The sequence below is a fragment of the Camponotus floridanus genome, unplaced genomic scaffold (assembly GCF_003227725.1).
Source record: "Camponotus floridanus strain SB8 unplaced genomic scaffold, Cflo_v7.5 scaffold243, whole genome shotgun sequence".
In the NCBI taxonomy this organism is placed as follows: domain Eukaryota; kingdom Metazoa; phylum Arthropoda; class Insecta; order Hymenoptera; family Formicidae; genus Camponotus; species Camponotus floridanus.
In genome coordinates, this window is record NW_020229374.1 from 70,474 (window position 1) to 97,049 (window position 26,576).

Consider the following 26,576-nt stretch of genomic DNA (forward strand, 5'->3'; position numbering starts at 1 on the left):
ATGATCACTTTCATGACACCCTGTATATTTTATTTAGTCATTAATAATGTATTTTTTTAATTATAATTTTTTTAATTATTTAAAATATATAAAAATTTTAAATATTTAAAATTTTGAATATTTAAAAATTATTATATAAATTAAAGAAATAAACAAACTACATTGATGAAAGAATATAAATAACAGTATTAGTGTAAGTATAATGTGTATAACTAATGTTTATAATGTTTAATTAAATTAAGTTATTTCTCTCTCTTAATTGTGTAAGTGAAAATATATAAGATTTTGCGTGTTTATCTTTGCAATCTTTTTAGATTACTATATCCGCATTCAAATACTTATTCATATTCAAAACATCTGGCTGAAAAGTTGGTAGCTAATGAATTTCCCGAATTGCCATGTTGCATTGCTAGACCATCGATCGGTAATTATCGATATATCATATTAAATATAAAAAGATTATAAAATATAATATCTCAGCGGGTACTCTGACTATAGACAAAAAAGAATATAAAAATTAATAAATCTCGTCGCAGTGCTTTCACAAAGCTCTTACAAGGAGCCATTACCAGGATGGGTCGACAATTTAAATGGACCTGTAGGATTACTTGTCGGTTGTCGGTAAGGGTGTTATCAAATCGCGCGCGCGCGATGCATTGCAATGGCAATTATAATGCCGAAATAATACCAATTGATCTTGCAATTAACGATTTAATCATAATTGCATACAAAATAGCCACTAACCTGAGAAAGTAAGTTTCCATTTTGATCAAACTTTTCTTCTACAATAGTAAAATATATCACAATTTAAATTAAAGTGAAATTTAATAATCTAATATTATGCTCGTAATATAAACAAATTTTTGTCACTAATGCTCCTTAAAATATTTTTAATATCAAGATTATATAATATTTTAAATTGTTATAAAATATTCTAAATTAAAGTATCGTAAACAGTAAAATATTTCATTTATTTTTTAAATTTTATACTTTTCTTAAATTTATTGTCGTGATTTATTAAAAATAAATTTACAATTTTTAAATTATTTAATATTATGCAATAAAGAGAAATGTTCAGAAGCTTTTCATATATTCTTTAATCGATTACATTCTTTAACTATTTTATATTTGCACAATTGTCTTTCATTTATAAATAAAAAAAATATTAATTTTTTTCTGTTGAACTTGAAGGATTCTGTTGGAAATAACAAACAAGGAAAACTAAAACAAATAAATCATTGTGATCATACATACAATGTATTGGATTAGCGAACGCCTTTATCAGTTATTAATACAAACAATGGGATGACATACCCAAGGAAAAGGCAAGGATTCTCTGTTCAATATCAATGTGGTTGTGTGCAAACCATTAACTAAAGAAGAAATACAAAGTACAACAAAGAGTCAGGAAATTGTAGAAGAATCAGATAAATTGCAGTCGATAGTTGAAGATGAGAATTCACTGTAACATTTTCTTGATGAAAATAAACAATTGCGAAGCGAAATGAAGCAAACGGTGGAAGAAATATTAAAAATAACCAAAAAGACTGATGCTAGTATTAATATAAATTTTGACGAACATTATACAGAAGAATATAGAAAGTTGTGCGAAGAAAATTCCGAATTAAAACAACAGCTTAAAATTCTAAGCGAATGTGTACAACTTACGGATACCGTGTTAACTGAGAATCAATTATAAATTTTAAAAAATGGAAATAGTAAAGATTTAAAATGGTCCAAAGAAACAATTGTAAAAGCACTGAACTTGCGTTTTATTTACGGCAGTACAGGCTACAATTATGTTAGAGAAAATGTTGCTTCTTTTCCGTCAATCAGAACTTTACAATGCAACGAGAACATTTCTTTTGAATCAGGACTTTTAACTGATGATGTTTTGATTCTAATTGAAGAAATGGGAAAACACTTGAATAACATTCACAAATTCTGCTGTCTGGTTTTTGATGAAATGAGCATTCAAGAAAGAGTTGATTTCGATTGGAACAGTAAATCTTATATTGGATATACCACATTACCTGATTCACCCCGAACGACAGCATCAAAATTAATGGCTTTTCTTCTTAGCGGTGTGTGTAAAAGATGGAAGCAAATTATAGCATATCATTTCAGCCTTCACAAATATGTAGCAGCAGTATTAAAAAAGTTATATTAAGCATTTTAGAACAGTGTGAAAAAATAGGCCTTATTGTACTTTGCGTGGTTTGTGATATGGGAAATCATGGCATTTTAAATGAGCTTGGATTTAGCTGCAAAAAGAATAAAGTGATATATAGTATTCCTCATCAATTCCGTTCAATTTTTCAAGAAATTTGTATGCTATTCCAGATTTTATTCATACTTTCAAAAATTTGAAAGAAATGCTAATGAAAACTGGTATTATGGTATTACCTAAAGAGATTGTTAGCACATATAATTTAAAGTCAGATGTAGTAGAGTACAAGATATGAACTATGTAGAATGGCTTGAAGATAAGCAATCCAACATGAATCTAAAATTTAATTCACAATTAAAAAAAAAGGTTTAAAACCTAATCACTTTATTAAAATGAAGGTAGCCCCAGCTACTAATGCTATCAGTCCTCAAACAGCAGGAGCTCTTTTTCGCCTTAATGAGATCATGAATGATTCAATTATGAAGACAACGGCGTGGTTTATTTTAATGTCATGACATTTATTTCAAATTATGACGTCACGCGATAGACTGTTTGCATTAAGTTTTAATAAAGTAGATTGGTATAATACAGCAATAGAAATTATTCGTCTATTTATTTATATTTTCAAAAAGGCAATTATTGAAGGGACTTAGAAAGTTACTCTTACCCATATGATTATGTGTTTAGAAGCTATTTTAGAAATTCAAGAACAACTACTTTCAACACAATCATTGGATTTTTTATGTTTAGCCCACTTTACCCAAGACTGCATTGAAAATGAATTTTCAAACATTCGTATACAAAGGCCGAAACCTTCTGCTCTAGACTGTAAAAATCGCTTGAAACAACTGGCCATATCTTAAGGCTGTATCAATAAATAACTTTAGCTACAACTATGATGGATCTTCAACACTAATTGATCTTATTTCAAGAAATACAAAATTAAAAAAAGTAATTACTTTACCATCAATTACATTTCCTTCATTGAATGAAATTGAATCGTTAACAAACGAAGAAGAAATTTTATACAAAATGTGTGGCTATGTCGTATTAAAACTTAAGTAGCGAATAAAATGTACTGATTGTTTTTCAAAACTAATGTATTCAGGTCCAACTCTTCCTAGAAGTGGCTTTGTAAAGGTTTGTGAATTTTTTGAGGGAGCTCTTATTTCAGTCTCAGATGAAGTATTTCAACTTTTAAAAAGTGTAGAATTAATTTTGCAAGGTATAAAGAATAAAGTCAAGGATGTAAAACAATCATTAATAACAAAACTAGAACACCACATAAAAAAAGAATTGATTAGTTTCAACATAAGTACTTGCCATAATACTAAGAATCTTTTGATTTCGAGATATTGTAGCATGAGGTTGCGTCAGTTATCTTCAGAACTAAGCAGCACTATTGTTAACAAAAACACTACGTCTGCCTTTGGTAGCAAAATCATGGGATCGAGACTCCTGGCTGATAATTTCAATCCAAAAAAAAATTTCTACTGCTCAATCAATAATGAGAAACTGCGATACTATGTGCTGTATGATGTTTTTTTATAGTTAGTTTATTAATGTTAATCAATATTATAATGCGCGTTATTTAAAAGATATTTTTTGTTTATTTAAAATAAATACAAAGTCTGAGTATGAAAACTAAGCATAAAATCTGAAATGAGTTATTGATAAAAAACTTGCAAATTATTTTTATTATTTGTTATATCATTTATTGTATTTTATTACATTATTGTACTTTGTATTGTACTTTTATTGCATTATTGTACTTTGTATTGTACATTGTATTTTATTGTATTTTATTGCATTATTGTACTTTGTATAACTTTTAGAAGACAATTTGTTTTACGGAAATATATATCGATTACTTAAATATACGTTATGTGAATGTACTATGTAATCCTATGAAAATAAAGATAATATTTATGTAAAGAAAATATATTTTCTTATTTAAATATTCCCGCGCACATGCGTAGATAAGATAGAGACGGCGGCGACGGCGATAGTTTACTGCGGCTGAGATAAGAGTCGAGATAACAGCTGAGACGAGCCAGTTATAATTGGAGAATCTTTTTAGTCATTGTAAAATTATATTCGCTATAGAAATTATAAACTTTAATTGTCGTTTTATAAGACCCTTCCTATCTTGAAGGGTTAGTTAATTCATCTAACTCAATTGTGTTGCTCTGTAAACAAAGTTCTTTTATTAATACCAATTATCTTAACACTATATTTACATAATTTACAGGCACTCTCACCTGTAAACAAAGAAACGACAATTAAAGTTTATAATTTCTATAGCGAATATAATTTTACAATGACTAAAAAGATTCTCCAATTATAACTGGCTCGTCTCAGCTGTTATCTCGACTCTTATCCCAGCCGCAGTAAACTATCGCCGTCGCCGCCGTCTCTATCTTATCTACGCATGTGCGCGGGAATATTTAAATAAGAAAATATATTTTTTTCTTTACATTTATAATTGATATTATGTTTACAAATAAAATTACATTTACAATTAATGTTAATACTTATAATTTACAATTTAAATATATATAATATTTTAAATTTTAATTTATTAACTTTATTTCAATTTTTTTCATTTTGCAATATGTTTTGAAGCAGAGAAATAGCTGAGCTCAATATATCATTTTCTCTGCATATTTTTTCTATTATTTTCTTTTGCTTCTCAATACAATTGTTGTTATTTCCAACAGAATCCTATATTTCTTCCTTAGTTACTGATTTGCAAGATTGCACACAACCGTATTGATGTTGAACAGAGGATCCTTATCTTTTCCTTGGGTACGTCATCACGTTCTATGTATTAATAACTGATAAAGGCGTTCGCTGATCCAATGCATCGTATGTATGATCACAATGATTTATTTGTTTTCCTTGCTTGTTATTTCCAACAGAATCCTCAATAAGGCTTCTGGATGTTTGTTTTTTTCTTGGATGTTCTCGATTCTCCGTAGTACATGTACAAAAACGAGAGGGAAAGGCTCCAGCTTTCACTCGTTTGCGCCCAGCAACAAATTCAATGTCCGAAGGCATAAAATGTATCTATGAGAGTAAACGGCACCGACGAGCACAATGCTGTAGAGTAACTACTCAAGATCTCTCAAGATCTCTCAAGATCTCTCTAGTAAATAATATCCCCATAATAACAGTGGCAGATGGACCTTAAGTAGGGCCATTGGGCCATGTAAGCCTCCAGAAAAGAAAGGAATGTATATAGGAGAAGGACGTGTCTATATGCCTATCCAATGTGCACCGTAGATAGGGTTGCCAGATTTGAAAATCCCGAATGGAGGACACAATTTTAAACCCCCCCCCCCCCAAAAAAGGAAATCGAATAGGCAGATAATTATAATTTAATAGTTTATAAGTAATGAAAAATTCACACTCCGTTTAACGTACGATGTACGATGTCCAATAGTCAATTGGAAGAATCGTTTCTTGCGGACAAAACTATTCTTACATAGAGACACTAAAAAGTGAAACCTTCTAGTTCTGATCAGCATCCACGGATGCACGGATTACCTACAACTACAAGTTAAACTACCGTCCAACTACCGTCTAGAAAGAAAGCAGGGAGATCTCTAGTTTCTTTTCAAATAGCACCGCTCGACGAAAAAAAAAAGAGGAAAATATTTGTCAAAATTAGAGGACAAATAGTGTCCTCGGGAGGACAGAAAAAATTTTACTAAATTGGAGGATTGTCCTTCCCATTAGAGGACGTCAGGCAACCCTAACCGTAGAGGTTGCCGATCGGATTTTGCACATTGTGTGTGTGTGTGTGTGTGTGTGTGTGTGTGTATTACACTATAGAGATAAGGACCCCACAGTTCGTCACTCCCGTAGTATTTAATGATTCCAATGCCCTCTCCGCTGTGTGTGTGTGTGTGTGTGTATGTCTATGCACGTGCGTCCGTGTACACACGCACGCACGCGCATACACACACACACACACACACACACGATGTGCAAAATTCAACCAGCAACCTCCACCTCCACACATTGGGTAACACTAATGTCGACGGTATACGTCATTTCACATAAAAAGAATGTTGGTTTCGAAGTTATGTAGCTCGGTCAATAAAAATCGTAGGAAAATTAAAAAAAGAGCATTTTGTAGGCAAAATGTTGTAGTTTATTGAATTTGAGTTGAATTTTTCGAAAAAAATTTTTTTATCCAACTGCAAAGTGTCAAAAATATGTGATCTTAAGGAACAAAACAATGTTCTTTTTTAAAACGCAGAATAAAGAAGATAATAAAATTGTTAAAAATCACCAACTTCGCGTTAAAGTTGAAATTTCAAGCTTCAAAATGCTTTCTTAATTTTTGTCTATAATGATTTTTCAACGAGTTTTAGCGGTTTGAAAATAATCCAATTTTTAGGGTTCAAAAAATATTCCCTATTTTCTTTCGACTAATTGTGGTGAAAGTACCTTAAAAAATTGCAAACGGCGAGCGCGAGCGAAAAGAGTCGCGACTTTAATAAGTCTGTGGTTTTTAAATAAATTCTATTGATTTTAAACAGCACAATTCTATTCGGATCAATACACTATTTACATTAATTTATAGATTTTTATTAATTTACAAATGAATATTGCTGTGAGCAATTGAATCGTGAGCAACGGAAGATTTTAATCTGTAAGTAACGTAGTGATCGCCTTTGTGTATACGACTGAAGTTCCGCCAGGTGATCTTCGCGTGACTCTCTTATACAACACATCCTTCGAGAAAGATTTAGATTTTTCGAGAAATTTACGTGTTTCCGCTTGATTGTTTCCTTTTGTGTTTTTTTTTGTGATTTGAACCTTTTTTTTTTTAAGAAGATTTGTGTGTTTGATTTGGGTTCGCGAAAGGTCGGCTATCGTGGCCGCCCATGATTAGGCGCCAGTGACTTCGCGCGAAGGGTAATAGACGCGCGATGACGCGGAAATTCTCACGTTTGACTTGCTCGAGTGGAATCTATCCGTGACGTCACACGCGCGAATTTTGCCCGTCTATTAATTAATGATAATAATTGCGAACACTAGTGCATATTTATTTCATGATAATTTAATAACAATTTTTAATTTAATAATAACTTTCGTTTTGTTATCTGCATATTTATTTATTTTATATTGTTATAGTCCGAAAGACTATAACTTTATTTTATTTTACCATTAATAAATTTTATATAATTAAAATGCGATGGAATGTTCGCAAACCGCGTAAAACCGCTATCTCAGAACCATGCGCGAGTTCGCCGGAAATGCGAAAATGCCAACGAAGGGATTCGACTTTGAACCTCCTTTGCTTGCACTTGAACTTGACCGCCACGAAACTCTTCCATATATGGTCATGTCGCTAGGCGATCCTCTCCAAAATACCCCTAAAGACGAGATATTAAAAACCGTCCATCACGAGTCCGCGGCGGACAGTCGTTAATTAAAAATAAATTGATAAAGAGTGTGAATCTGGGCTAGTTACTATTCAGCGCGACTATAACACTTAAAATCTAACGGAATGAAGGAAGAGGCGACGGAAAGAAACTCGATACTCCTGAGAAGGATTACGAAATAAGATATATTCAGACCTTAACCAAATTGTATAACAAATCTAGTAGAAATAAACGATTTGATAAAAAAAAGGGAAATGAAGAAAGTAAGAAGGTGTTGAGGCCTCTACATAGATTAACAGGTTATCCCGGCAATATCCCACATCTCGTGCCGCACCCGGCACAACAATATACTTTATATATTTTTAACGTAATTCTCGTTTCTCAATTTTAACTTCTATAGGTTCAACAGAAGATAATGTTACGTCCATATTTAATTTAATTTCATCTATCTGAATGCGTTTATCTACTTTGAATATAAATGTTCGTATCAAAGTAGCTAAGACAACTTTTATTAAAATCATCGCATATTTCATACCTATAAAAACTTGACAGTTATATACAAATAAATTTTATGTGTAATATATGTTTTGTAATTCATTTATGCTTACCGATACAATTTCTGGGTCCTAAAAAAAATGGCATGTAATAATTGTTGTAAGCTGTTCCTATTTTTTCAGGGAGAAATCTGTCCGGATCAAATATCAATGGATTATGCCAATACTTTTCATTTCGGTGAACACTTAGTATTGGCACTACAATTTCAACGCCTTTTGGTAAAATAAATTCCCCTAAAACATATATTATTTTGTATTTAAATATTATTCTTATAATTTGAAAGACTATAATTTTATTTTATTATCAATATACCGGATGTAACAGGAAGGACACCGGATTTCGAAAAATATGAGTTGTACAAAAAAATGTTTCAAATAGTCAAGTTATAGGGCTTGAAATGGTCTATGTACTGATCTTATCAGTTTGACTTTGGATAGTCGTTTGAAAATCACATGAAGGTCACCTTTAATTTTTTAAACGGAATCTCCTACTTTTTATTAACTATTCTTATAGCTTGCCTCAAGAGCTTTCCAAAACACCTTCATGTGACCTTCAAATGATTCTCCGAGATCAAATCATTGCCACCATCTGATGGCTATCTTCAAGCCATACAACTTTTCTTTGAAATATTTTTTTTATTTAACACATCGTTTCGAAGATATTTGAGTGTATTATCTAAAATGGGATACCCTGTATATATAGGGTATCCCTGAACACTATTTCACGCACTTGTGAGAAAGTAGAGCACAGTAAATTAAATCCCTAAAAAATTACCCTTTTAAAAAAAAGGTAAAAAAAGTGCTAAGTCCGCGTAAAAAACAGTATATGTATTTGCAAAATAGTATATTATTAACTGTAAAAAACTACTGTATTGTATATCCTACAAAAATAATGATATCAAAAAAGTTGCGCTAAGTGAAAATAAAAGCTAATAAAAATACTTTAACCAAAAAAAGTTATACAAAATAGCTGATTTAATTTTCTACATTATATCCTAGAAAAATAATGATATCCAAAAATTACGCTAATTAAAAATAAAAACTTAAAATAATTTAACTAAAAAAAATTGTAAAAAATAATTGTTTTAATTTCATACAAATAATATTAAAAAGTTGCGCCAACTGAATAAAAATTTTTACTATAAAATAGACATTTTTCTTTTTAATTTTCAATATTAAAAGAAAAATGATATTAAATGAATTGTAATATATCTATTATAAAAAATCGAATTGAAAATATGAACAATCATATACATTGCAATAATCATATACATATATCCTGAAAAGTTTAATTAAAAAAAAAAAAGAAAATGATAATACAAAATACAAAATTAAAAATTATTAAAAAAATTAAAAATTAGAAATTAATAAATAAAAAATAAAAATTTATATAAAAATTAAAAATTAATACATATAAAAAAATTTTAGTTAAAAAACTTAGCGCTGCTACGCTGAACAATGTGCTAATGAAATTAGCAGCGCTAAGTTTTTTAACTAAAATTTTTTTATATGTATTAATTTTTAATTTTTATATAAATTTTTATTTTTTATTTATTAATTTCTAATTTTTAATTTTTTTAATAATTTTTAATTTTGTATTTTGTACTTTTATACTTAACTTTTATACTTAACTTTTATCTTAATACTTTTACGTACAAAATAATAAGCAGAATCAAATGGTGTAAAGAAAACATACAGTTGTTTAAGAAAAAATATGGAATTGTTAATTGCAAATTACATATTTTTTCTTAAAAACAACTGTATGTTTTCTTTACACCAATTGATTCCTCTCATTATTTTGTACATAAAAGTATTAAGATAAGATAATCGAAAAATGAATATTTTACTAGATATTTTACGACTTATGTAAAATTAAGAAATGATTTCAAGTCTCATAACTTGTAAACTACTTAATGAAAATTAACTTAATTATAGTATTTCGGAAAGCTCTCGAGATGAACTAAAAAAATATGCAAAAGCATATAGGAAGTCCCATTTAAAAAGTTGGATGTGATCTTCACGTAACCTTCAGGTGACTTTTCAATGCCAAACCAATGACACCACCTTATGTTCCCCTTCAAGCCATACAACTTTTGTCTGAAACATTTTTTTGTAGCTGATGTAGTTTAGGAGAAATTTGGATCCATCGATTAAAATGAGACACCCTGTATATAATAGTCTTAACATCACGGAGCGCCGCTAGCGCAATCTTACGTCGAATGCGGCAAACGTACAACTTTTTACGCTTGCGCATTGGGGACTTGGGCGACGATGACCAAGGAGACGTTTCTTAATGAAAATTTTTCATATTTCGACTTTGGATCATAATATTGTTGTTCACGATGCACGTAGAGCAAAAATAAAGATACTTTTCTTATATAAATCAAACTCAAGCTATCCATTAAGCCTAATAAGAACTCGATCCGTTCAGCGATTATTTCAATATGATAATCTCGAACATCTCCAACTATCCGACTCGCGTAATGATACACGGCGCGTCTTGTTGCTTACGCGGGACTTAGCACAAGACACTACCGTGTCTCTTGATAAAGAAGTCCTATTCCATGTAACGATTTTTGCAATAATAGTAATATTAATTATTAAAATCGGACGAATGGGAGAAGCGCTTGACCGCTCAAGCTATAGCACGGCCCACCGTATCAAACATTGCCTGCCGGCGCGCGGCGAAACGTGAAAATGGTGATGGCAGTAATCATGGATAGTGGCTCAAATTAAGAAGGAAGGACCTCTATTGTTTTGTGATTGTCGCAATAATTAACGAAAAATTAAATAAAAAAGATCGGCCAATGCGCGTGGCTAGAAGCACACGACGACGAAGGCGGTCTGACTGTAACATAATGGCGACGCGCGACAAAGCGGTGATTGGGGAGGGGAGGAGCCTCCGCCATGCGCTTACACACTCATCGCTCCTTCCCCACGTGCATTGGGGAACCGAACTTCTTTATTTAATTTTTCGTTAATTATTGCGACAATCACAAAACAATAGAGGTTCTTCGTTCTTAATTTGAGCCAATCTACCTCCTTACTTTGTGAAGGTCAAAAATTCCCTGACACCCTGTATATATATATATATATATATATATATATATATATATATATATATTATATATATATATACATATATATATATACACACATATATATATACATATATATACATATATATACATATATATATATATACATATATATATATATATATATATATATATATATACATATATATATATATGTATATGTATAAAATTACAAAATAATTATATTTAAAAACAAACCCATTTTTACATCCTCTGTTAGATGTCGTCCAATAAGAGGAGCAGCAGGAAATAGTCTCATAGTTTCTTTGATGAAACGATCCAAGTAATTCATATGTTGCAAATCTTCATATTTAATTCGGGCAGATTTTGGAGTTACCGTCCCATAAATTTCCAATAATTCTTTATATACTTTTTCCTATTATAAAATTAAAAAGTAAATAAGATACTTAATTACACAAATATAAATATATGTAATATACAAGGTGTCAGGAAATTTTTCGCATTCCCGAAGTGTGAAGGTAGATTGGCTCAAATTAAGAAGGAAGGTCTTCTACTGTTTTGCGATATTTGCAATAATTAATGAAAAATTAATTAAAGAAGATCGACCAATGCGCGTGGTGGTGAAGGCGATCTTACTGTAACATAATGGCGGCGCGCTGCGAAGCGGTGATTGAGAAGGGGAAGAACCTTCGCCGCGTGCCGTGATTATATTAGAGTAAGACCGCCTTCACCGCCACGCACTTTTAGCCACGCGCTTTGATCGATCTTCTTTAATTAATTTTTCGTTAATTATTGCAAATATCACAAAACAGAAGTAGAAGACCTTTCTTCTTAATTTGAGCTAATCTACCTTCACACTTCGGGACTGCGAAAAATTCCCTCACACTCTGTATATTATAAGAGAGATATAGTCTTTTTAACTATATTAATATAATTAATCTTATTAAATATTCATATCATTTTGATATAAATGCCGATAACAATAAAATCAATGTAGACATCCCATGCAGAAAATAATTGATATTAGATATCCATTGGATATTTTTTATGGATATTAAAGATATCCAAATATATGAGAAATAGCTGAAAGATGCTATAAAATATTCAAATGTCCACAAAATGAGGTTTCATAAGTATCCCTAGGATATATAAGCCAATACCCACTGAGTATCCATACAACATTCAGTGGATATTTATGTATATATATATATATATATATATATATATATATATATATACAGGGTGAGGCATCTAAAACAGGCCACCTGAATAACTCCGTTGGTAAGCCGAATATAAAAAAATTGTTCAGACAAAAGTTGTATGGTTTCAAGGGGGACATATGATGGTGTCATTAGTTTAATCTTGAAGAGCCACCCGAAGGTCACGTGAAGGTCAGCTCCAACTTTTTAAATGGGACACCTTATATGCTTTTGCATATTCTTGTAGCTCATCTCAAGAGCTTTCCAAAACACTACAATTATGTTAGTTTTCATTAAATACTTTCCAAGTTATGAGGCTTGAAATCATTTTTTAATTTTACATAAACCGTAAAATATCTTGTAAAATATTCATTTTTCGATTATTTTACCTTAATACTTTTATGTACAAAATAATGAGAAGAATCAATTGGTGTAAAGAAAACACATAATTGCTTCGAACAAAAAAATGTAATTGTTAATTGCAAATTACATTTTTAAAAATTTCGGATAATGTATACTGACACGGACAGTCTCATATATCACATCGAGTGCGCGGATGTGTATGAGAATATGAAGCGCGACATCTCTAGATTCGATACGAGCGATTATGCGGTGGATAATGCGTAAGGTATACTGCTTCTAAATAAAAAAGTACCGGGTCTGATGAAGGATGAAAACAACGGTGCCATAATTACCAAATTCGTCGGGCTCAGAGCAAAGATCTACGCGTTACGAGTGAATGGAAAAAAGGATACGAAGAAAGTTAAAGGCGTCAAGAGCAACGTTGTCGCGAGAACGATAACATTCGACGATTACACGCAGTGTTTGAACGAAGAGATTGAAATGATGCGTCAGCAGTCATGTATACAATCTAAATTACACCAAGTATACACGATCCGCGAGACAAAAATTGCTCTGAGTCTGTACGATGACAAGCGATATATCGTACCCGATACCACCGATGCGCTACCGTGGGGACATTATCGGATACCGTTGTAAATAAATGTATATTTTGTTTATTAATTGTATATTTATATTGTGTATATTTGTATATATTTTGTACATTTTATATTATATATTTATTATATATTTATATTTTAATAAATTTTATATTTTATACGCATATTTTATGTTTCAATAAATAGTTATAATACATTATTTTTATGAATCCAAGAGTTGTATGATTTATCCATTCCCAACCATTTCACATAAACCTCGTCACCCTTTTTTTGTAAAATTTTTTCCACGAGATATACGTCGGGATTGACGACGCGTTGTAACTCGTATTCGTAGAATCCTCCAGCGACGGGATTTCCCCGCGAATCTTCGAGTATGAATGTCGCGGGATTAGTTTTCTGCACCTTGATAATCTTAAAAATTTCAGTCATCCAATTTGATGTGAAACCTTTTTCAAAGATGGTCTTGTATTTGCTCACGCGTATCGAATCGCCTACTTTAAATTTTGCCGGAGCCGCAATTTTTACGTTGCTGTACACCGTATTTAAAAGTTTTTCGGCGATCGCCGGAGTGATGTCGACAGGTCTCATACCGATAGTGCGATGTTTTCGCGTATTGTACTCTGCAACGAGTCGAGATAGCTCGTCGATCCATTTGTAATTTCCATTCAACGTAAACATTTTCCACATATTATTTTCTAAAGTACGATTGAATCGTTCCACGACCAAGGCTTTCATAACGGAATATGTCGAGTAATGATTAATGTTGTGTTTCTTCATGAGTTTCTGTACACTCGAGTTGTAAAATTATTTTCCTCTGTCGGTTTGAAAATTTTTTGAACACCTTTTATCGTCTTCAATAATCTTTGCGATCGTTTCGGACATTTCGTTCCCGCTCTTACTCTTGAGCGGTACGCATACTTGCTCAACACATCGATAACCGTGAGTATACAGGGTGAGGCATCTAAAACAGGCCACCTGAATAACTCCGTTGGTAAGCCGAATACAAAAAAATTGTTCAGACAAAAGTTGTATGGTTTCAAGTGGGACATATGATGGTGTCATTAGTTTAATCTTGAAGAGCCACCCGAAGGTCACGTGAAGGTCAGCTCCAACTTTTTAAATGGGACACCTTATATACTTTTGCATATTCTTGTAGCTCATCTCAAGAGCTTTCCAAAACACTACAATTATGTTAGTTTTCATTAAATACTTTCCAAGTTATGAGGCTTGAAATCATTTTTTAATTTTACATAAACCGTAAAATATCTTGTAAAATATTCATTTTTCGATTATTTTACCTTAATACTTTTATGTACAAAATAATGAGAAGACTCAATTGGTGTAAAGAAAACACATAATTGCTTCAAACAAAAAAATGTAATTTGCAATTAACAATTACATTTTTTTGTTCGAAGCACTAAATATATATTTATAACCCTTGTTGAGTCGAGAGTACGAACGCATATCGATCACGTCCGCCAGCCTCAGATCGTCGTATCCGCGTACAATGACGCGTCTTCGTGGAAAATTTCTTTTCGCCGGAGCATGTAATTCCTCGACTAGTTGTCGCTTTTCGGAGGTGTTTTTGTTCTCTCGCATGTTTGATCGAGGCATAATTAATATACGATATTAGTATATCCGTATATCTCGCTTACTGTGTCGAGTCAGATGTTGCATATCTCAGTACATTCTTTATCTCATCCATCATTAATCGTAGCGCCTGCACGTTTGTTTCAAGCGCGATTATCTTTTGTTCAATTTCTCTCTGTCGATTTCTCAAAAGTTTATCCATGTATCGTTTGTTGACGGCGTCGGTATTAGCTTCCGATTGCGCTATGCGTTGAATCTTGCGCGACCTTGCGTCAAAGCCGGTAGTAGTCTGGCAGAGAGCGTTATCGCGAACGTAATTTCTCAATAATCCATTCCATTCATAGTACAAATTATTCGATGTTCTTAGCGATAATCCAAATTTATTAATCGACATTTCGGTACCGAAAACATTGACCGAATGACACGTATCGTCGACGCATAGTTTAATTTATAATAATGCCAGTCTCGCGAAGTTCTTCGATAACACAGGCCCACAAAAAAAAGTGAAGTTTAATGTCCATAAAAGAAACCATTGTATTCCTAAGTAATTTTTCCCGCTGAATCCGAATCTGAAATCGGTTTGACCGTATCACGTCAAGTTTAAGGTCATTTCAAGGTCAAATTGCGAAAAAATCACATGCGTAAAAGAACAATGTGTATGTCTATATTTTTGGGGTCGCTGAATTCGAATCCGTAGTCCGTTTGGTCCGACAAGGTTCAGATCAAGGTCAGTTCAAGGTCAAATGTGTTAATTTTGCTTAAAATGAATTTTTGACTGCAGATTCTGAAAGAACGGAAAATTTTACGTTCACATATGTATTTTAATTTTTTTTTTTGTATCATAACATATCAAGACAAACAGCCACAACACTTATGATCTTTTGCTTTTTCTCACTCTTTTGTCTTCAAATGATCTGTGTACGGGAACACGGATGCGCACTCACATGCACATATTTACAAAAAAAGATGTACGCAAACGTACACAGACGTATACAAAAATGCGTGTATGCTTGAAAGAGCCAACGCAAGGCTGTACATATATTTCCATTAAGAAATCTCAATAATTCACTCACAGCACAGTGAGGACGATTGCGAGCCCGCTTGCTCGCCGAAACTCATCGCCGATACTCGGGTTCTGAATCCCTGGATCGTAACCGATTTCTGTGTGCCTACCATGACGGCAAAGTAAAGTCTTCATATCTGCCGAATTTATCTCTGAGGTACGCCGATTTACTTGCAGTTTTTATGATTTTAGTGGTAGTCATCTGGTGGTCGACTACCAAACTTACACTTGGAACACTTCCCGAGTAGTAACTTAACTTATTTCCTATGATGAAAAGAGAAAGTACTGTAGATGGAAAGAAGAGAAAGCGAAATCCACTACACAGATCATTTGAAGACAAAAGAGTGAGAAAAAGCAAAAGATCATAAGTGTTGTGGCTGTTTGTCTTGATATATTATGATACAAAAAAAAATTAAAATACATATGTGAACGTAAAATTTTCCGTTCTTTCAGATTCTGCAGTCAAAAATTCATTTTAAGCAAAATTAACACATTTGACCTTGAACTGACCTTGATCTGAACCTTGTCGGACCAAACGGACTACGGATTCGAATTCAGCGACCCCAAAAATATAGACATACACATTGTTCTTTTACGCATGTGATTTTTTCGCAATTTGACCTTGAAATGACCTTAAACTTGACGTGATACGGTCAAACCGATTTCAGATTCGGATTCAGCGGGAAAAATTACTTAGGAATACAATGGTTTCTTTTATGGACATTAAACTTCACTTTTTTTTGTGGGCCTGTGTTATTGTGTAATTGTAGCATATAGCGACAAAAGCTAACAAATTATTGGAAAATTACACTGATTGCTGGCGATTTTTTTTTGATAACACCAAGCTTCGAATGTATGATAGCCTACCCGGCTGTGTGGTGTTTATTGGTGACTAAAAAAAATTACTTTCATTGTCGTTGCCTACAAATAATATAATATTTGAAAAGCTTCAACTTGATAGCATATGCTGTGGCTTTCCTTACACTACTATAAACTATAGCCTTAGAAGGAAATTCTTGTAAGGAAAAATATTTCAATAATGTGAAATGTACAAAGCAACATTTTTTTTAAATTATAGCAGAAAGTAAATTGCCTTTTCTAAAATGATAAATTATTCATATATTTTGTCATATATCTTATATTTATCATATCTGATCACGATATTCCAATGAATATCATTAGAAAAAGACGCCTCAGTACAAATATCTCATTTGCATATATCAGAGAGACGAAAAAAATATATTATGATTGCGTATGCAAATGGACGATGAAACCTATTATATTATCGATATAAATCTATTATTTCGATGCTTTTGAGACAAAGAATGTATTAAATTGAAAATATATTATATTATTTATAAATTTTATGACATTACATCAATTTGCATAAAACATTTTATATTGTTAGCTTTTGATTATATCGATTTAACAAACGTCGTGCATAAATTATAATTTGTAAAAAGTTATATGCAAATATCTTTTTTATTGTATATACAGAATGTCGCAGAGTACTGTACATATATAAGCGCTTATAAAGAGCGCAGTAAATTGAAGAAACAAGTCCCAGCATTTTACAATTTTCGCAATAATAAAAAGAAATAAAATAAATTAATTAATTATATAATAATATTAAATAAAATCGAATGTGTATCTACGTGTGTGTTTGTGTGTGTGTGAGAGAGAGGGGGAGAGAGAAAGAGAGAAACGCTCGGCCGTTCGAGCTATTGCATGATTCAGTGTGTTAGGCATTTTGTCGGCGCGCGGCAAGGGGAGGGACAGCGCGGCGCAGCGATGACGTTGTAACGAATGACAACTTATGTCTCGCTGTTCTTTCTTCTCCACGTGCCGACGACATGTCTAACACGCTGGATCATGCAATAGCTCGAACGGCCCAGTGTTTCTCTTTCTCTCCCTCTCTCTCTCACACAAACACACACACACACACGTAAATACATATTTGTTCGATTTTATTTAATGTTATTATATAATTTATTTATTTTATAATTTTTATTATTGCGAAAATCATAAAATGCTATGGGACTTTTTTCTTCAATTTACTGCGCTCCTCACAAGCACTTATATATATATATAGTACTCTGCAACACTTTGTATATACAATGAAAAGGATATTTGCATATAACTTTCTACAAATTACAATTTATGCACATTTGTTAAATCAATATAATCAAAAGCTAACAATATAAAATGTTTATGCAAATTGTTTGATGTAATATCGTATTCGTGAAATTTATAAGTACATAATATTTATAAATATTTTCACAATATATTTTTATTTATATTTTATTATATATATAAAGAGACATAGCTAAACGAGAGCAATGATATTAGAATTATGTTTAAATATGTACGCAGTAAAGACAGATCTATGCTTTAAATTGCTTGTGCGAGACGATAGAGTAGTGAAAATGCAACATATTTTTTGTTTCAATAAATCAAGAGACATGATAGTATCTTGTGCTAAGTCCCGCGTAAGCAACAAGACACTCCGTGTATAATTATGCGAGTCGGATAATTGGAGATATTCGAGATTATCATATTGAAATAATCGCTGAACGGATCGAGTTTTTACTAGGCTTAATTGATAACTTGAGCTTGATTTATATCAAAAAAGTGTCTTTATTTTTGCTCTACGTGTATCGTGAACAGTATTATGATCCAAAGTCGAAATATGAAAAATTTTCATTAAGAAACGTCTTCTTGGTTAACGCTCAAGTCCCCAATGCGCAAGCGTACAAAGTTGTACGTTTGACGCATTCGACGTAAGATTGCGCTAGCGGCGCTCCGTGATGTTAAGACTATTATATCTACAGGGTGTCCTAGACCACCCGTACACTCCTTTTCTTTCAAAAACTAAGTATTTTAGAGAAAAACGTTTTGGACAAAAATTGTATGGTTTTTAGGGAAACATAAGATTGGTTTGACCTTGGATAGCATCGTTAAGGTCAGAACTTTTCGATTTATAAGGTTTAAAATAATATCTTAATTTTACATAAACTATAAAATATCTAATAAAATATTTATTTCTCGATTATCTTACCTTAAAACTTTTATGTACAAAATAATGAGAGGAATCAATTGGTGTAAAGAAAACATACAGTTGTTTTTAAGAAAAAATATGTAATTTGCAATTAACAATTACATATTTTTTCTTAAAAACAACTGTGTGTTTTTTTTTACACTAATTGATTCCTCTCATTATTTTGTACATAAACGTATTAAGGTAGGATAATCAAAAAATAAATATTTTACTAGATATTTTATAGTTTATGTAAAATTAAGATATTATTTTAAGCCTTATAAATCGAAAAGTACTCAATGAAAAAATACTTTATTATAGTGTTTTGGAAAGCTCTCGACATAAGCTATAAGAATATGCAATAAAAAATTGGTAGTTCTATTTAAGAAATTAAAGGTGTCCTTGACCTGATCTTAACGATGCCATCCAAGGTCAAACTAATGACATCATCTTATGTTCCCTTCAAAACCATAGAAATTTTGTCGAAAACGTTTTTCTCTAAAATGCTTAGTTTTTGAAAGAAAAGGGATATACGGTTTCTAATGACATATTGATTTGTAGTTATCCGTTATTTTTGCAATAAGAATAGCAAAGAAGTTTGAAGGATCTGAATATCTATATAGTAAGCAAAGAGGACCGTCTAATTTTAATGAAATATGACGGGGGTGATGGCGGGTTCTTTGCTCATTTATTTAAAGATGTTTAATATATAGTACAAAAAAGAGTGATATCCCTAAAAAATTACCCTTTTAAAAAAAAATTAAAACAACTATTTTGTATAACTTTTTTTGGTTAAAGTATTTTTATAAGTTTTATTTTCACTTACCGCAATTTTTTTGATATCAATATTTTTGTAGGATATACAATACAGTAGTTTTTTACATACACAATATAAAGAAAAGTTTTTATATTGCTCTTTCCAAAATATGCATGTCTTTATATTAGTGTGACGTCCCGACCAATAAATTTTCTCTTTTTACTATACAAACAGATTCCTTCTTTACCCTGTTGGAATTTGTTCAATTCTATCTAATCACGAAAGAGCAAGATTGAAGTAGATATTATTTTTATTAGTATTAACGTTATAATTGCATTTATCTTTAATAAATCTTACTCATATTCTAATTACTTAGTTACTTTTAATAACTATTTTAACCAAATTCATTAGAGTTATAGTATTAAAATTATGAAGATATAAAAGAATTATAAATTCGTCTACGAATAATGCATTGTACAAAGGAGCGATTTTAAAACGCCTTCGGGATTCAGTTGGCGTTTATCTATCATGGAATGTAAATCATAATCACAGATAATGACCATTACTGGTAATCCATTTCTCATTATGACATCATTTGTAAATTTTTTGGTTAATTATTCCACTTAAGTAATATCAGGTCTAGGTAATAAGAACAAAAACATTCAAAATTGTACATAGCCAGCGTTGAAAGAAGAAAGTAAATCTGTAATAAATTGTAAGGTTCATCCATGTAATTTTCACACGGCGACTCGCTCTCGCTAATCAGCTAAACATAACATCTGCAAGAATGGCAGATCGATATTCGAATGGACAAAGGAGATGATGAAATTCGCCTTATCTAAGTCCCCACTGACTCGTATCAAGGAGGACCAACGCCTACCGGTCATGGTCACGGAGGACCAGTAGATTTTTCTCCGGCCTACAGTTAGGACGAACTCTGATTTTCGCTGATTGTTCACTGCATTATTCTCTGACTTGATTGTATTTACCTATACACTCATATTTTATACAATATACGTAGAGTTAATTGGAAAGTTCTACGAGATTTTATTGAGAACCACTTTCTACCGCCGAGTTTTAAAATCTGTCATCCCTTGGAAATTGCACGCTACTGGATCTTTGAATTCCGAGCGCTACTTCCGACAGATTTAGAAGGAAGGAAGAATCTCAATTTTTCTCCCAGTAAGAAAGGAGTAGTTAAAATTTTGGTGAGTTAAAATTTATTTTTATTCTATCCCTTTCTTTAATAATATTATAATAGAAATTAATGTTATCAATTTAATTTCTATCGAATTATTAATTATTAATACGTCTTTGTCATTATTATCTTACTTGGTATAATTACTCTGTACAATTCATTATTACCATAGTTATAATTATTATTTTAATTTATAGTTATTACGTTGATTATCCAATTATTTAAGATCAATTATTATTGCTTAATTATTATTAATTATTAATACGTATAATGAAAGAATTAGTAATCTGTGTATTGATCTTGGTTATTTTAATTCTACTCATTCTAGTAGCATTACTTCACGATCAATTGCGTTCTCTAAAATAATTTAATCACCTAGTTATATTATATTATCTTATTTTATCTTTTCATCCTATTTACTCTCATTTAGAATACAATTTAAATTTGATAATAGATCACAATCTCCCTCATCCCCAGTAAACCCGATGAATGCAGGGTGACTAAAAAACACGGGAGGCATTTGAATAAAATAATTATGTTAACCATCTCGGTATTGTAGTTCTCTATTACTTTGTAACCGGGACGTAACATTACCCCAATAACCAAGCATGCTAATTGTAAGCACGTTCTGCCAGCGCATCATGCAATCAATATGCGGTCTCTGTGCCATCTTGTATCGATAAAGCAGGCAATGTTCGCACAGTGTCATCAGGTAACGCAATCATGCGATGAAAGCATTCTGTAAGTACGATATCGCATTAAAATAAAAGTCGTCGTGCGAATAGGTGCCACGTGCTCAGCAGTCTGCAATTTTTCCAGATTTCCAGGTTTTTTACGCAGGTTTCCTTTTTTTGTTATACTTGAGGAGAGTATATATTTAAGTTTAATTTTTTATAAAAAATAATCCAATATAATTTAAAAGTATTCCTATATTTTTATAATTGATTATACGTACAAACAATACATAACCTCAATTTATATTCCATTTTTTGATAATATATATATATATAAATTAACTTTTGATTAAAATTAGTTTGTTTTTTTATAATTTGCAGTATGTATAAATTACAGAAAATACGTTCTCGGAAAATTATTCATAATGTTTCAGTTGGATATAAGCAGAAATTAGCTTGAACAGTTCTTGCTTTGCGTAATGAAATGATAAATATTGCCGAAATATCTTCAAAATCTAATAAAAGAGAGAATGTTTTAAAACTAAATGCTTCAACCAATTCGCTTATTATGCAGGAATGTCAAAGTACGGATTTTTTTCAAAAATCTTCTTCGAATAATGATATAGAATATAATAATTTTGATTTAACAGTTGAAAACAAAAATAAATATGAGACTGAGAATTCTTTGATAGTTACAGAAAAAAGAAATTTTGAAGGTCGACTTGCTTCTGTATTTTTAAAAACAGGGATTCATCATGTCCAGGCTAAAGAGATTTTGAAATTCCTCAGAACTCATTCTTGTTTTTCGCATCTTGCAAGCGATCCAAGGACAATTCTGAATACTCCTCGCACATCATGTCATATTGATAATATAACTGGAGGGCAATATCTTCATTTAGGTTTTCAAGAAGCTATTAAATCTATTCTTCAAAATACTTCTTTGAATATGATTCCTAATAATTTTGAAATAGATTTTCACATAGATGGGATTTCTTTAGATAGTGCAAGTAACATACAGTTATATCCTATACAAATTAGAATTGCAAATATTCCTCAAAGCAAGCCAGAAATCGTAGGAGTTTGGAAAGGATCTTCGAAACCTACAAGTGCTGCAGAATTATTAAAACCTTTTGTCAATGATGTACTAGAAGTTAGAAACAATAATTGGATTGTTTTTAATGGAAAAAAGCATACATTTGATCTCCGTTGTTTTATCGCAGATGCAGTAGCACGTGCTTTTATATTAGGGCATCAAGGCCATAAATCAAAAGTTCCATGTTCGAAATGTTGGGTTGTAGGAACAAGTATTCGTCAAGGTGTTATGATATATAGTGGTGTTGACCATAGGTTGCGAACAAATGAAGAATATATTATGTGTTTAGATGGAGAACATCATATTGAAGGTGAAGCCTATATTTCACGTCTTTCTATAGATTTAGTAAATCAATCTATTTTCGATTATATGCATTTAGTTTGCCTCGGTGTTATGGAAAAAATATTTTTAGCTGTCGTTGATGGGAAATATGCTTCTTCTGCAAAACTTTCACCTGTTTCGATAAAAACTCTTTCTGCTAGATTGGAGATAGCCAAGAAATTTTGTCCACAAGAATTTGCAAGGAGGCCAATTAATGTAACAAAACATCGTACTTTTAAGGCTACAGAGCATCGTCAGATTTTGTTGTATACTGGTCCTGTCATTTTTTATAAACTTCTTAATGAAGCAACATATTTACATTTTTTGTTATTACATTCTGCGATTCGTATTTTAGTAGACACTGTTTCTTGTAGGAATGCAGCAGTCATTAATGAGGCAGAAATAATGTTAAAAATTTTTGTTTCAAGAGTTCCTGAGCATTATGGTATAGAATTTCTTTCGTATAATGTTCATGGCCTTCTACACTTAGCTAATGATGTTAGAAATTATGGTCCTTTAGATTCGTTTTCAGCTTTTCCATATGAAAATAATATGAATTATTTCAGAAAAATTATCAGAAAGCCAAATCAACATTTGCAGCAAATAGCAAATAGACGTTCCGAAGAAAAAAATGTTAAAAAAAAAATTTGTTGCTTTTACTGAAAATTTCATCCATTGTTCAGGTTTGCATAAAAATGGACCTGTACCTGCAGTTACTTTTAATAATTTTTCTCAATATCGAAATTTACATTGCAGACAATTTACTTTATCATTAAATGGAAGGGATGATACAATAATTCTTAAAGATTCTAATATTTGCATTCTTCAAAATATTATTGGCCATGATAATGAGTATCATCTTGTAGTGAAACGTTTCCGTAAAATTGAAAATTTCTTTCATACTGTAATACCATCTTCTAATATAGGAATTTTTCATTGTTTCTCACTTGACGATGAGTTAATAATAATTAATTTCAATCAAGTTGCTGGAAAATGCTTCAAAGTTCCTCTCTGTGATATAATACATACTGCAAATTCTGATGATTATGTTGTTGTCAAAATTTTATCTTCTTTTAATTAACAAATTTATTAACGTATTATTTTTTTTGATTAAGATAATTAATTTTTTTGGCGGGTTTTTTTTCAGTTTCCAAATGAATAAAAAAAGTCACCATCTTGTGGGTACGCTTGGATCACAACAAAGTATGCAAAATTTAAAACTTGACATAGAGAATGCAAAGAAGACGTTGTCATTAGATAATATGGAATCTCAACTATCACCATCTTTGATTAATCCTTATAAAAAGAAACCTTTAATTGAAAATAATAGAAATAGAAATGATGGAGCTGAAGTTTCAAGTTTAACAATGTATGGAAAGAAAAATTCTATTAAGAAGACTTCTCAAGAATATAAAGCATCGCAATCCATTCAAAAAGATGAATCAGTTTCAAAAAACCAGTCATCACAAGTAAATATAATATTTAAAAATGATAAAATATGTTTAAATATTTATTTTAATAATATGTTTAACATAACCTTGTTTGTTACAGAATTATATGCCTCAATGTGAACTTCGCGAACAACTACAACCTAACAAAAATACTTTTAAAGTAAAAGAATATACTTCTAAACAGCGCTTTAATCAAATATCCATACCAACAAATCCTGCTTGTGTAATACAATCGTCAGCAACAAGCGATAAATCAATTATTCCAAAAGCTTCCAGTTCTTCGAATGCAAACACTAATATGATTCAACAACAACATATTATTAATGTTTTTCAACAATTATTTAAGTAAGTATAATATAAAGTATATTACGTTGGGTGAAATATTTCTTGTATAATATCTTTTATTTATTATATCTATTTTTAAACTATTGTATGATTAAAGTTTCGTACACTCTTTAAACAATACAAAAGAAAAGAAGGAAATTTAATATATACTTTATTTTTTATAGGAAATTAAATCAACGCTTGGATATTATTGAAAAGAGAGAAAGGTATAACGTTATAAAAATCAAACTTCTGTAGAATTAATCTGTAGAATTACTTTACTCATTTACATTTAAAAATATTTTTTTACATATACTTATTTTTATTTGTGTAGTGAAAATCATGTAATGTTGTTGCGATTAACAAAAGCAAAAAATAGAAGAGTCCAATTGATGCCAAAATGTTTTCCATTTAAATCTATTGAAAGTTTAATAAACTTTGATAACGCAACTGATGAACTGTACGATGAAGTTGTAAGTATATATATTGTAATTAATGACTGAAGTCGTTTATATTAAGAATATAAAATATTTCAAGTAATTTACATTAAGAACATAAAATATTTTCTAATTAAAAAGCAATTTTGTTGCTTTATTACAATATGATTCTGTAATTTTGTAACAGAATTTTTATGTACAGGATTGAAATCCAGAAAATTTAGAGAATCGCAAAAGTTATCGACATATATATTACTATCATCAGTACGTTTCGTGTAAGATATTTTCTGAAAAATATTTCATTATTTAATCTTTATAGCTTTGCACTATATCAACTTACAATATATAACCATGACTGCATGTTTACTTTATTATGAAAGTTCTTTTTTTTATAACTGCGTAACTATATTTTAAATTCTTTTCCATTCTAAAGTAATTTAAAACAAGAGTGGATCCAATTAATAAAAGCAATAATAATAATGTTCTATATTGCATATATTCTATATTTCTAAATATATATATCTTACAATACGCAATACGTCAAAAGCTTGAGCATGATTTTTGAAATATATTTCTGTTTTACATATTTATGCTTATATTTATGCATGACAATAATTAAATTGTTGAACAAAAAATATCTATTACTTATTTTGTTTTTATTTTTATTTCAGGTAGATTACTTCATTTATATAGGTGGATTAAATCCTATTGATTGTGCTGCAATGTATTTCAAATATGCTTTTCAAAATGCTGAGCAAATTTCGCTGCAAGTAACTTGACATGGAACGAAACAGTTAAAAGCTTTAAAACATACTCGCTTCGCACATGCTTGTGAAGGTAAATAAATATAAAATAAAATATATTATAGATTTATATAAATAATTAAAATTTTACAATATAAAAAAACAAATAAATATGTTTTTCTTTTAGATGCAATCAGCAGTAATTTTAATTTTCCAAAACCACGACGACATGAATTTGAAGATGCTATGATAAAAGCTCTGAAGAGCACGAAAGAGCGTTTTTGCCGACAACAAAAAAGATCTACATGTGATGTAGAAAATGACGATAACGATGATGATGATAACGAGCCCAAAGAATTTGGGAAGAAGAAGAAAAATTGTTAGAGATGAGCGAAAAAATGACACACATAGTCAATCTAATATTGATTATTCTGATGATGCTCAGCAAGAAATAATAGAAGATGAAGAATATCAAGCAGATATAATTGAAGAAAGTTATAATTCATCTAATGATGATTTATTTGGCGAAATTTAAATTTCATATGTTT

General features: G+C 30.8%; 2 protein-coding genes and 1 pseudogene across 2 annotated transcripts; 2 read left to right on the top strand and 1 right to left on the bottom strand.

Moving 5' to 3' along the window:
- The window catches only part of LOC112637058, a 28,237-nt pseudogene extending 20,621 nt beyond the window's left edge, over nucleotides 1-7,616 (top strand).
- A 315-nt stretch (nucleotides 7,617-7,931) lies between these two features.
- Nucleotides 7,932-16,128, bottom strand: LOC112638096 (cytochrome P450 4g15-like). The gene is made up of 5 exons (XM_025409146.1): nucleotides 16,004-16,128; nucleotides 15,826-15,844; nucleotides 11,420-11,597; nucleotides 8,178-8,357; nucleotides 7,932-8,104 (listed from the first exon to the last, which is right to left on the bottom strand). Exons 1-5 carry the CDS (start codon nucleotides 16,126-16,128, stop codon nucleotides 7,932-7,934), a joined length of 675 nt encoding a protein of 224 aa, XP_025264931.1.
- Nucleotides 16,129-21,736: 5,608 nt separating this feature from the next.
- Nucleotides 21,737-26,576, top strand: LOC112638093. The gene is made up of 7 exons (XM_025409143.1): nucleotides 21,737-21,825; nucleotides 24,221-24,542; nucleotides 24,625-24,869; nucleotides 25,034-25,075; nucleotides 25,183-25,321; nucleotides 25,957-26,122; nucleotides 26,216-26,576. The coding sequence occupies exons 2-6, from the start codon at nucleotides 24,228-24,230 to the stop codon at nucleotides 26,062-26,064; spliced, it is 849 nt and encodes a 282-aa protein (XP_025264928.1). The 5' UTR covers nucleotides 21,737-21,825; nucleotides 24,221-24,227; the 3' UTR covers nucleotides 26,065-26,122; nucleotides 26,216-26,576.

What these genes read in the sequence shown, in the direction of transcription:
- LOC112638096 (XM_025409146.1), bottom strand. Translation starts at nt 16,128, where the DNA reads ATGAAGACTTTACTTTGCCGTCATGGTAGGCACACAGAAATCGGTTAC. An exon ending in AACAGAGGATGTAAAAATGG is followed by an intron (nt 8,358 to 11,419) that starts GTTTGTTTTTAA and finishes TATATGTTTTAG; the next exon opens with GGGAATTTATTTTACCAAAA. An exon ending in AGGACCCAGAAATTGTATCG is followed by an intron (nt 8,105 to 8,177) that starts GTAAGCATAAAT and finishes AAGTTTTTATAG; the next exon opens with GTATGAAATATGCGATGATT.
- LOC112638093 (XM_025409143.1), top strand. Translation starts at nt 24,228, where the DNA reads ATGAATAAAAAAAGTCACCATCTTGTGGGTACGCTTGGATCACAACAA. An exon ending in GTTTTTCAACAATTATTTAA is followed by an intron (nt 24,870 to 25,033) that starts GTAAGTATAATA and finishes TATTTTTTATAG; the next exon opens with GAAATTAAATCAACGCTTGG. An exon ending in ATTATTGAAAAGAGAGAAAG is followed by an intron (nt 25,076 to 25,182) that starts GTATAACGTTAT and finishes TTATTTGTGTAG; the next exon opens with TGAAAATCATGTAATGTTGT.